Source organism: Bos mutus, chromosome 9 (genome assembly GCF_027580195.1).
Source record: "Bos mutus isolate GX-2022 chromosome 9, NWIPB_WYAK_1.1, whole genome shotgun sequence".
Lineage (NCBI taxonomy): Eukaryota > Metazoa > Chordata > Mammalia > Artiodactyla > Bovidae > Bos > Bos mutus.
Genome location: NC_091625.1, coordinates 86,876,828 through 86,888,036, shown reverse-complemented (window position 1 = coordinate 86,888,036; position 11,209 = coordinate 86,876,828). Strand labels below are relative to the sequence as shown.

The window sequence follows — 11,209 nt, the reverse complement described above, 5'->3', positions numbered from 1 at the left end:
GCTGATGACACTGCACTTAAGGGCTCTCTCCAGGCCCTTTCAAGAGATCCACAGTTTTCCGGTGGGGGGGGGGTGGTTTTTTTGGGGGCGGTGCAGGGTGCAATCTTGAGTCTTTTAAGAAAAGCAGGGCTTCCCTCGAAGCTCAGTCAGTAAAGACTCATCCTGCAACGTACGAGATCCGGCTTCGATCCCAGAGTCAGGAAAATCCCAAGGAGGAGGACATGGCGACCCACTGAAGTACTCTCGCCTGGAGAATCCCCATGGTCAGAGGAGCCCAGCGGGCTACAGTCCTCGGGGTCGCAAGAGTCGGACACGACTGAGCGAGTAAACCACCACCGCAGGAAGACTGCAGGCGGGAATGAGGAGGAAGGTTGAGAGGCGAGAATGTCTTGGAGGAGAAAAGTCCCCAGCTGAGGGACTGGAGGAAGGAGTGAGTCAGGAGGGCGCGGCTACTGCCCGGTGTCAGTGAGGGGGCGGAGAATGGACTGATGCCGGGCTAGCCCTCGTATAAATAGCTCCCAGCAAGGTCGGATCCAACCGGTTTCCACGTGGTGATGGACAGGAAGGCTGGCCCCGGAGCGCGTCTTGGTTTCGCGGCTCAGGTGCTACTCGTGGCTCTCCGGTTCTGCACGGCGCGAGGCGGTGAGTTCGGGGATTAATCTGCGGGGAGTGGACACGGGGCCTTAAGACCCGAGAGGCATGGGGTGTCCGAGGCGGTTCGGGGAACGCCGCGGCGGGGCCGCCTCCCTGCTTTAAAGCTCCGCGCGCTCCTTTCCCGCTGGGCTCCTGCTCCCCGCCCCCACTCGCGGCAGGTTGCCGTCCCCCTGCAGGGAAAACAAGATCTGGGTGAAAAAGAAATCAATCCTAGCAGGAAGGGAGGGAAGGCAAGGGGACGTGAGAGCCCCGTCGGCGTCACGAAATGCTGCTGCAGCCCCCCGGGCTCCCGGAATTCGGAGTCACTGAAGCGGGTGCAGGAAAGGTGGCGGCCGCTTCCGAGGGACCGAACCCACGCGGTTCAGGGGAAGGCTGGGTGGAGTCTGACCAGTTGCGTTGGCCGCAGGAAAGGTGGCGGGAGATGGGCAAGGGTCTAGGTGGAGTCCGCCACTTGGGCGGGAAGTGGGGGGCCAGCGCAGGAGGGAGGGGCGGGGAGATGGCTGGAGTCTGTCCTGGGAAGCCTCCTTAGTGTCCTGCTTGGTTACAACACTATTTTTTCCATATCCCTCCCCGTCCAAAGAACCTCAGGGCCTCCAACAACTTCCCATCTGTGAAGGGATCCTAAACCTGCCCTCTGTCAACTGGCACCCTATCCTCTTGCCTGAGAATTCACCCCAGCAGAAGCCTCCCAGCCTGGCCCCCAGGACGTAAAGCAGGAGAGATGGGAGAAGAGTTTCCCAAAGTGTGTGACACAGGGCACGAGGGTGAGGACGGGCACCCCCACTTCTACCCTTTGGTCCCACATTCATATTCCCTGAGACTATGGAGACAGTGGCCTCTTATAGCTATATTTAAGACAGGAGTTGGAGAACCTTTTCTTCAAAAGACAGAGAGTAAATCTGTTGGTCTCCACAGGCCATGTGGTGTCTGTGTGTGTTAAGCATCTCCACATTTGTGCTACAAGAGCAGGAAAAGACGACCTGAAAAAAGCAAAAGAACAATGTGACTGCCCTGGGTCACAAAACAGTAACAGATGACTCCTCCCCTAGGGACTAGTGCAAGGGATGCCTTAGCTGCCTGTTAGTGAACCAAAAACTTGCTCTGTCCTACCTTGTAGGTTCTGGGTGGTGTGAATGTGAAAGGAGTGTGGGTCCAGCAGATATGGGCTACTGTCCCCTGACCCCTCTGCTCTAGAATGGCTTCCTTGGTCCATGGAGATATAGGGGATACTGCACGAAGCCTCAGGCATGAGCAGGGAATAGTGTGTGCATGCTAAGTCACTTTAGTCATGTCCAACTCTTTGTGATCCTATGGACTATAGCCCACGAGGGTCCTCTGTCCAAGCGTTTCTCCAGGCAAAAACACTGGAGTGGCTTGCCATGCTCTCTTCCATGGGATCTTCTCTCACTCAGGGATAGATCCCACATCTACTCCAGCTCCTACATTGCAAGCGGATTCCATACCGCTGAACCACAGGGCAGGCCCCAGGGAATAGTGGTCCTACAATTCTGATGTCAGGCCTAAGCCACCTGCTGCTCTCTTCCTATTTGTTGCCTCTGGCCCTTCTTATGCCAAACCACCATATCGCTTTAATCCTATGGTGGCTGGTCTATCTGAACTAATGACTAGGGGTTGATGAGCCCAGATCATGATAGACAACGTTGACATTTCATGACCAGAGGCTTCACCTCCACCAGCCCCCAGGACCATACCAGGAGCCACATTGAAATGCTGTAGTATTCCCCACTGCAAATCACATGGCCTTGCTTCAGGACATAAAGGGTCTGTGTTGTGAACCTCCAAGTAAAATGCCATATTCGTCACATAGCACCTCTGACGTCACAGGTTCTGCTGGGTCATCTGCCCAAGAAGCAAATCATCATTCACCAATCGTCTGTGACTGTTTTTGTGCTAGGACAGCAATTGTAACAGAAAACTATGGTCTGCAGAGCCTGAAATATATCATATGTACAATTATAGAAATCTATGGCCACACTGGGAATTAAATGGAGATAGGATAGGGACGACACTCTTCAGCCCTGGAGGGTTGTAGATTGGTACTCCTCTCTGTCATTTTCTCCAGAATATGATATTGTTTACATGTACTATTGGGGGATGAAGGTCAGTGTCAGAAGTGTGAACTTGGAAATCGCTTCTATGGTAGCCCTCACCCCATGGTAATTTACTAACTGTGAAGATTTTTCATTCATATTGCAAATGCAGTGAATGTGAAATGAGCACTATGAGGACCAGTGAATGGGTGACACTCCTGTGGGCAGCACGTGGGACAGATGTGTACTCCTTACCACAGATCTCAGGCACCACAGTAATAACAGGCGGGCCATGATGATGTTTCAGACTGCTGGACATGATAACAGTCCCACTCTAGGTCCTTATGAATGTGGGGGTGGCTTCTCTACCAAGTGTACACTTACCCCAGTCAATGACCGTGTGGCTTCCAAAGGCCAGAAGGACTTCTGCACTTGCTGTGGTGAGAGGAGGGCCCTCCTTGCTGATGCCTGGCATCTCTGTCTCTAGTGATGGATTCTGAATATAAGACCTGACTCAGTGCTGGATACTGCACAAAGGACCCAGACATTTTGTTGGGATGTCTGCACTCAGCCTCCTGAACATCCAGCCTTGTGTTTGTCTCTATTTTTTTATATAATTTTTCCTTTCAATCATGTAGTTTTTAACAGGGCTCACTGCTCTTCTCTTTGCCTTTAGGATCACCCTGTGCTGTGAGCCAGCGACGTACTCTCTGCAGTAAGTCTTGGCGACAGTGGGGCTCTCTGGTCACTTTGGCCGCTGCATCTGCTTTGTTGCTGACATAGAGCACTCCACCTGGCATCAGCTCTTTCCCCTTCTCCTTCCTCACTCCTGCTGGAAGCACACAGGAACACCAATCCCACCACTGTCCCTGACCTTCAGCAAAAGTCACCCTTGAGCTGTTGGAGATGCTCCTCATCCATTCTTTCCTCTCGGGCTCCATAGAGCCTGGTGGACTGCACACTTTCCTGCCCTTTCATACCGTGCCCGCCCTGGCACATTCACTTCTCTGAGCCTTTAATCCCCTTCTCTACCACCTGCCTCGGAAGTTCTGGATTTTCTCTTTCATGCCATGTGGGCCAGGCCTTCTCCAGGATTCCAAGACCCATCAAAGTGGTAGATCAGCAGCATCTCCCTGGCCTTGCTAAATCCTGTGAATTCTCCTTTCTGCAGCTTTGGGTTCTGTGTTGGCCTTATGAGCAGAGTAGAGATAATGTTATGTGGTTTCTCCACTTGCTCAGCCTGTAGGTGGTGTTAGGGGGCAGGGGGGCCTTCCTGCTCTACCAACCCAGCTCTGCAGCTTTACTCTGCTCTCACATAAGTTGGGGGAAGAGGTAATGGGTCTTCTCCAAAACCTGCCCTCACCTGCATTTTCCTTCATAGACGCTCACTCTCTTTGCTACAACTTCACCGTCTATCCTCACCCCAGTCCTGGAGAGCCGTGGTGTGTAGTTCAAGGCCAGGTCGATGGGAATGTTTTTCTCTCCTATCACTGTGGTGGCACCAAGATCCAATCCACAAGTCCTTTGGGAGAAGAGGTGAAAACTATGAACACTTGGGAAACACAGACAGAAACACTGAGAGACATTGGGAACTTCCTCAAGGGGCAATTGCCTGACATTATACCGGAGAAACACACGGCCAGAGGTGAGTTCAATTCGGTTCAGTTGAGTCACTCAGTCGTGTCCCACTCTTTGCAACCCCATGGACTGAAGCATGCCAGCTTCCCTGTCCTTCACCAACTCCCAGAGGTTGCTCAAATTCATGTCCATCAAGTCAAACTCATGTCCATCGAGTCCAGGGGTGAGTTAGGAAGTCCAAATACTGAAGGGGCTGCATCCATTGTTTATGGGTAAAAAATTCAATTGGGTATTGGTCCTTCCCTAGTAGTCCAGTGGAAGGAGCAGGCCTTGGAGGAGAGAACAGGGCCAATTACCTGTGCCCAGGGGAGGTGGACCACGGTGAGGCAAAGAATTTGTCAAGTCCAAGGCTGAGCTCTTTCTTTTACTTGGTGGAGTCAGGCCCTCTGACCCTGCAGGCCAGGATGACGTGCCATTGTGAGAGGATGGACACATCAGTGGATCCTGGCAGTTCGGCTTCAATGGAGAAATGTGCCTCCGCTTTGATTCAGAGAATGGGCACTGGACAATAGATCATTCTAGAGGGAGACAGATTAAAGAGAAGTGGGAGAATGACAGAGCTGTGACCGACTTCTTCAAGAAGGTCTCCATGGGAGACTGTCGGGCCTGGCTTCAGGATTTTATGGTGTGCTGGGAGAAAATGTTGAAGACCTCAGGTAAGTGAGACGAGTATAAGGAAGTGGTAGTCCACTCAAGGTGATATGGACCCAATGTCTGTGTGTGCATGTGTGTGTCTGTGTGTCTGTGTGTGTGTGTTTTGGCAAAGTGACCTATCTAAAGTGAGCTGTTCCTGAAACGGATGGCCCTGGAGAGTGTCATACTGAGTGATTTAAGTCAGAAAGAGAAGGAGAAATATCATAAGACATGCCTTATATGTGGAATCTAAAAAGAAATAGTGCAAGAAAACTTACAAAACAGAAAGAGACTCACAGACTTAGAAAACAAGCTTATGGTTACCCGGGGGAAGGGATAGATAGGGACTTTGGGAAGGTCATGTACACACCGCTATTTGTAAATGGATAACCAACAAGCTCCCACTGTATAGCACATGAAACTCTACTCAGTGTTATGTGCCAGCCTGGATGGGAGAGGGGTTTAGGGGAGAAGGGGTACATGTGTATCTATGGCTGAATCCCTTCACTGTTCACCTGAAACTGTCATAGCACTGTTAATGGCTATACCCCAATTAATAATGGTTTGGTCATGAATAAAAATAAAATAAAATAATGTAAAAAAAAAAAATTTAAAAAGTGAGTTGATCCTGGGAGAACAATGATCCGGGATGCTCTGTCATCCTCCTTCCTCTTCCACCTCCTGACATCTCTCCTCACAGCACAGGCATTTGGACTACTGAATGTAGATTTTTGCTGATCCAAATCCTGTAGACGTCTTTTTGATATCTGGGATTTATTTCTCACTGTACCCTCTTTCCACAATCTTCTTTTAAATGTCACCAATTCCACTTCAGGAAAACTGTCAATACCACCTCTGCTGTCAGCTCCCGAGGACTTCATCCTCATATCTCTGATGTCACAGCAGGAATGAGTGGCTGTGTTGGAAACCTTGCTCCCCCATTAGCTGTCAGAGCCCCGTGAGGACTGGGCTCCTCCCTTCCCCCCATCTCGCCTGAGGATCTAACACAGGGGCCTCCATGTGATGGGTGCAAGCTGTCTGCACAGTAGGGGTTCTGAGTCAGGGGGGTGAGGAGGCATCTGCCGAGTTTGGGGTCTGGACAAGGGCTTCACTCTTACTCTCCTTGCAGCATCACCGACCACAGGCCCCCCTACAGTGCAGTCCATGGCCACAGCCATCAAGTCCAAATCCTGGATCCTCCCCATGGTCCTCACCAGTTTCATCATCTTTTCCTAGGCTGAGTCCTTTCCAGGAGCAGGTACTGAGGGAGGAAAGGCAGGGGCACAGGGCCTGGTGTGGGATGGGTAAGGTGAATCCCGGCCAACCCCTGCCCTCACTGAACCGCCTCATCGTGGAAATGAGCAGGTGAATAAGACCCCATATCACCTGAGAGCAGAACTTGGACAAGCTCTGGCCTCAGTTCTGAAAGGTCCTCACTATTAAATGACAGTGGGAAGTGGGGGGTGGCTGGGGGCCTGTTGAAGTTAAGAGGGTTTAGCCAAGTCCCCTGAGTGAGCACAGACTGCTGGCTGGCAGGGCCCCGGTAGGTGGTGTGAGAACAGCAGGCACTCAGGGCGAGGGCAGGACTCACGGGGGCTGAGAGCAGCATGGGGGCTCCACATGATGTGTCAGCAGGGAGGGGACCCACCCAGGGGCCAAGATGAGAGGGGCCGGGCTCTCATCCCAGGAGGAAGGGGCAGGAAGGCCTTTGCAGACCCAACTCCAAAGGCCCGTTCTCACAGGAAGTGGCCTGGGTCAAGCAGGCAAGACAGGAGCCCCACAGCAGAGACTGTGGGAAGGGCTGAGGCCAGGCCTGTGCTCCTGGAGCAGCAGCAGTTCTGACTCAGTGTGGCCTGCAGGTCACCAGCCTCCTGGGGACCCAGAGCCTCCATCACTGAGCAGCCCTGCCTTGAGCAGAGGTGTCTGGGGATGGGGGGGCCTAAGCTGGGTGGAGGTGCCCAGCTGGGGGGACCAGGAACAGATGGGGGCAGGGACCCTGGTCCTGAGAGCTGTGTGTGCTTCTCAGAGGCTTGAGGGGCGCAAAGGAAGGAGGTTTGCCTGCAGCCCCCCAGGGCTGTCAGGAAGCAAGACCCCTCCTCCGGGGACCTGCTCCCTGGTCCTTTAGGACCCCCTCAGGGAGGATCCAGACCTGAGTAAAGGGAGCAGATTGATTCCTCACTGGCTGCAGTCCTGAGCCTGAGCAGGGGATGTCAAGGCCTGGGGTGACTCTGTGACACAGGAAGGAAGGAGGAGGTGACAAGAAGCTGCTGGGCCTGGGGTGGGGGTGGAGGACATAGAAGCCCCTCAGTGAGGGCGGGTCTGGAAGGGGGGCTGGGGAGGGGCGGCCCAAGGATAGTGACAGAATTTCCTCAATCTCCTGGGCCAACACCTCTTTCTTTTCTGCAGGTGATGCCGCTCCCAGGAAGCCCCAACAGGTGCTCTGTTGGCCTCAGGACTCAGTCTTTGCTTGGCCGCCTTTGATCTCCTGCTGTTTGCATAGTTTGCATATTTTTTAATACAAATCTTTTAATGAGAGATGATGAATTTTTTTTGTTCCATATTATGTTTTGAGAGTGAGTATGATGAAAAAAGTGCTTCCCTGGTGGCTGAGATGGTAAAGAATTCACGTACAATTCAAGAGACCTGGGTTTGATCCCTGGGTTGGGAAGATCCCCTGGAGGAGGGCATGGCAACACACACCAGTATTCTTGCCTGGAGAATCCCATGGACAGGGGAGCCTGGCAGGCTGTAGTCCATGGTATCACAAAGAGTTGGACATGACTGAGAGACTAAGCACACACAGCACATGATGAAAAAACTGTGATTTATCTTTATAGAATTGGTCCAGTTCTGTCTCAGTGGGCACTCTGCCTCATTCAGCGATGACTGCATTACTGAATGATCCTGCTGGTGGGGCTAATCAACTACCACTGGAAGATCCTGGGACAGTTTCAGTTTGACAATTTCACACAAGGCTGGCTCAAAGTTATACAGGTCCTGAAGCTATTTCTCCCTTGGAATGTAGTTTTCTAGCTTTAGAAATTATTTACCAATTATCTTCTTGGTGATTGGAACTGATTTTATTTATTTTAAAAGCTATCATTTTACTGACATATAATTTGTTGTTCATAAAATGAGATGGCAGAGAATGCTGTTCACTTCAGACCTCAGGAGTTCAGACCCTAGGAATCCCAAAGCTGGTGTCCAATCACAGTGACACAGTAGATGTACCATATCATGTCTGTTACCACATCTGATGACCATCCTACTTAGGATTTTTTTTTTTTTCAACCAATTTTACCGTTTTCCCTTGGTGGTAAATTTTCCTTCTTTATCATGCATGTGTTCACCAAAGGAGCACTTTTTATTTCATTTAAGAACTTTTCCTTTGCATTCACAACTTGATTAACTGATGCAAATGGCCTGTCTTCTGACTTGTCCTGGCTTTGACCATGCCTCGGATTTAAAGTGAGAGCCGTGTGATTCTTTCTTTCACTAGGACACTTTGAGGCCACTGTAAAGTTATTTTTGGCCTAATTTCAGTATTGTGTGTCTCAGGGACTCAAGAGGTCTGAGGACACAGAGAGAGATGAGGGAAGGGAAGGTCAGTGGAGCAGTCAGAACACACAGCATTTATGGATTACGTTTGCCATCCAATGTGGGCACAGGTCCTGGCCCACAAAACAATTACAATAAGCATCAAAGATCATTGATCGCACAAAAGCAGGAACCAGATGGACGAATAGGAAGCCCTGAGTGCCCCCTTCCTATGAACACACCTAAAGTACAACTTCCCTGGACTTCCCTGGTGGCTCAGATGGTAAAGCATCTGCCTACAATGCCGGAATCCTGGGTTCAATCCCTGGGTCAGGAAGATCCTCTGGAGAAGGAAATGGCAAGCCACTCCAGTGCTCTTGCCTGTAGAATCCCATGGACAGGGGAGCCTGTTAAGCTACAGTCTGTGGGGTCTCTAGAAGAGGCGAACACTACTGAGCGACTTGCCTTTGCTTTTTACTTTACTTTTAAAGTACAACTTCATACAAAACCACTCTCATGCTCTCTCTGTGAACATTCTCATGCTAATGTCTGGCAGAAACCCCCTCACAGACAAACCCAGAAATCATGTTTTACCAGCTCTAGAGGCATCCTCAGCTTTGTCAAGTGACACAGAAAATGAATCAGAACAGGGTGGGAGGGAGGTTCATGAGGGAGGGGCTATATATATACTTATGGCTGACTTACATGTTGCACAGCAGAAACCAATACAACGTTGTAAAGCAGGTGTGTGTGTGTGTGTGTGTTAGTTGCTCAGTGGTGTCCGACTGTTTGTGACCGCATGGACTGTAGCCCACCAGGCTCCTCTGTCCATGGAATTCTCCAGGTTATCTTCCAATTAAAAAAAATTTTTTTAATTAACCAGGAAAAGGGCTCCATATTGTGTGATAGCAGTTACTAGGCAAGCGCAGTGTTGAGTTCTGATGATTCCTCACCTCCAAAAGCCTGTGGGAAAGGACAGAAGTCCACACCAAGTCCAGCTTTATGGCCTGTTGACACTAAAGGGATTTAGCAAAATCAGGCTTGACTCAAACCAGACTCATTTTGGGAGGGGCTCACGTGGAGTGAGGTGGAGACAGCAGAACCCAAGGCATGAGCAACAGACAGATTGGAGTGAGAGCAGCACTAAACATGGCACAACCTAAGTCTCCATCAATGGATGAGTGTCGAGAAAAAGTTAGAGATATATATATTCACATAAGGGATATCCATAAAACAGACGGAAATCTTCTCATTTGTGACAACACTGAATGACCTTGAAGGCACTTTGCTAAGTGAGATAAGCCAGAAAGACAAAGGCAAATATATTACCATACTTGTGTGGAACCAAAAATAACTTTTTTAAAAAGCCTCAAATATTATGAACAGAGTGATGATTGTCAGAGATGGGGCTTGGGGAGGATGGGAGGAAGGGGTGACGGCAGCAAAAGTACAAAATCCAGCTACAAAATAAATAGGTCCTGGGGATATAAGATATCAGTTCAGGTCAGTCAGGTCAGTTGCTCAGTCGTGTCTGATTCTTTGCCCCACTCCGCCTCCCTGTCCCCCCCCCCGCCTCCCCCCCCTTTCTTCTGCTTCATTTCCACCTCCCATCTTTGCCCCACACTGCCCATCCCTCGCCACCAACCGCTCTCGACCTCTCCACTTCCTCTCGACCTCTCCACTTCCGTTCAGTGTCTCACACTCTTATCTTCACACACAAAAACCCACTTCCGTTGGTGTCCCCACTCCCACCTGTTGCACCCCCAGGAGTCCCTCCCCGTGAGCTTTGTAGACAGGAGGGGATTGAAGGGAATACAATTGCTCAGAGGCTCCAGGCTGACTGGAAACTGAAGGAGGGAATGCAGTTCAGCCCCTGGGCCTGGGGGAGGCATCAGCAGGTGACCCCAGCTGACACCTGTCCCCAGGCAGCTATTCTTGTGTGGCATTTCCAAGCAAAAAGAAAAAAAGATTGAAAGGAAGTGACATGGGGGTGTCAGTTTCTTTACTATCCCTGCCAGTTTTGGCTCCCTTATAACTTCAGTTCCAGGTCAAGGCCAGGAATAAACCCATTAATTTATTCTAAAGTCCAGGCCAAGGAAAGGCGAGCCAGAGGAAGTCAGTCATTATGGCAACTGCTCCAACAACAGCCATCACCCCCCTTGGCCCCATACTCCCCATCCATGTTTCTTCTCACAGCTCCCACCGTCACAGACCAGCCCCCTCACACTCCACACTGCCCTCCGTCACCCACACCACACCCTGACTCTCCAGCTCCACACACTCATACACCCCTCATACACTTCATACTCCTTCCACCCTTGTGCACAGAAGCCCTCGAGAAATTTTCCATGTAGGTCTCCTCACACCCTCTCCCCACTTTGCACACCCCCATCCCCCACCACACTTTCACACACAAGTGCCTGCTTGCTTGCCCTCCACACTCTCCACTCTCTGCCAAGACACATTGGGCTCCCCTCCCACAGGGACCCTGGCTTCCTCACACTGTCTGTACACACTGCTTCACACAAATTCCACACAGAAGGCTCCCATCTATGTCCACTGCCATCCAGAAACTTCCCCCTCACAGCCATTTCCCTTCACTGTCTCTCTCCTCTCTGGGTCCCCTAGGGCATCCCCCTCCGGGCCTTCTGCATACGCATACTGTCCACTCCCCTTCTGTCCCAGGCTCACCTGTC

General features: G+C 50.9%; 1 protein-coding gene across 1 annotated transcript; it reads left to right on the top strand.

Moving 5' to 3' along the window:
- Positions 1-515: 515 nt before the first annotated feature.
- Positions 516-9,250, top strand: LOC102270440 (UL16-binding protein 1). Its single transcript, XM_005908045.3, is given in 7 exon segments — positions 516-642; positions 3,382-3,420; positions 4,087-4,350; positions 4,725-4,763; positions 4,766-4,999; positions 6,106-6,234; positions 7,383-9,250. Coding segments are annotated over 6 exon segments (771 nt in total). The 5' UTR covers positions 516-554; the 3' UTR covers positions 6,213-6,234; positions 7,383-9,250.
- Positions 9,251-11,209: the final 1,959 nt, after the last annotated feature.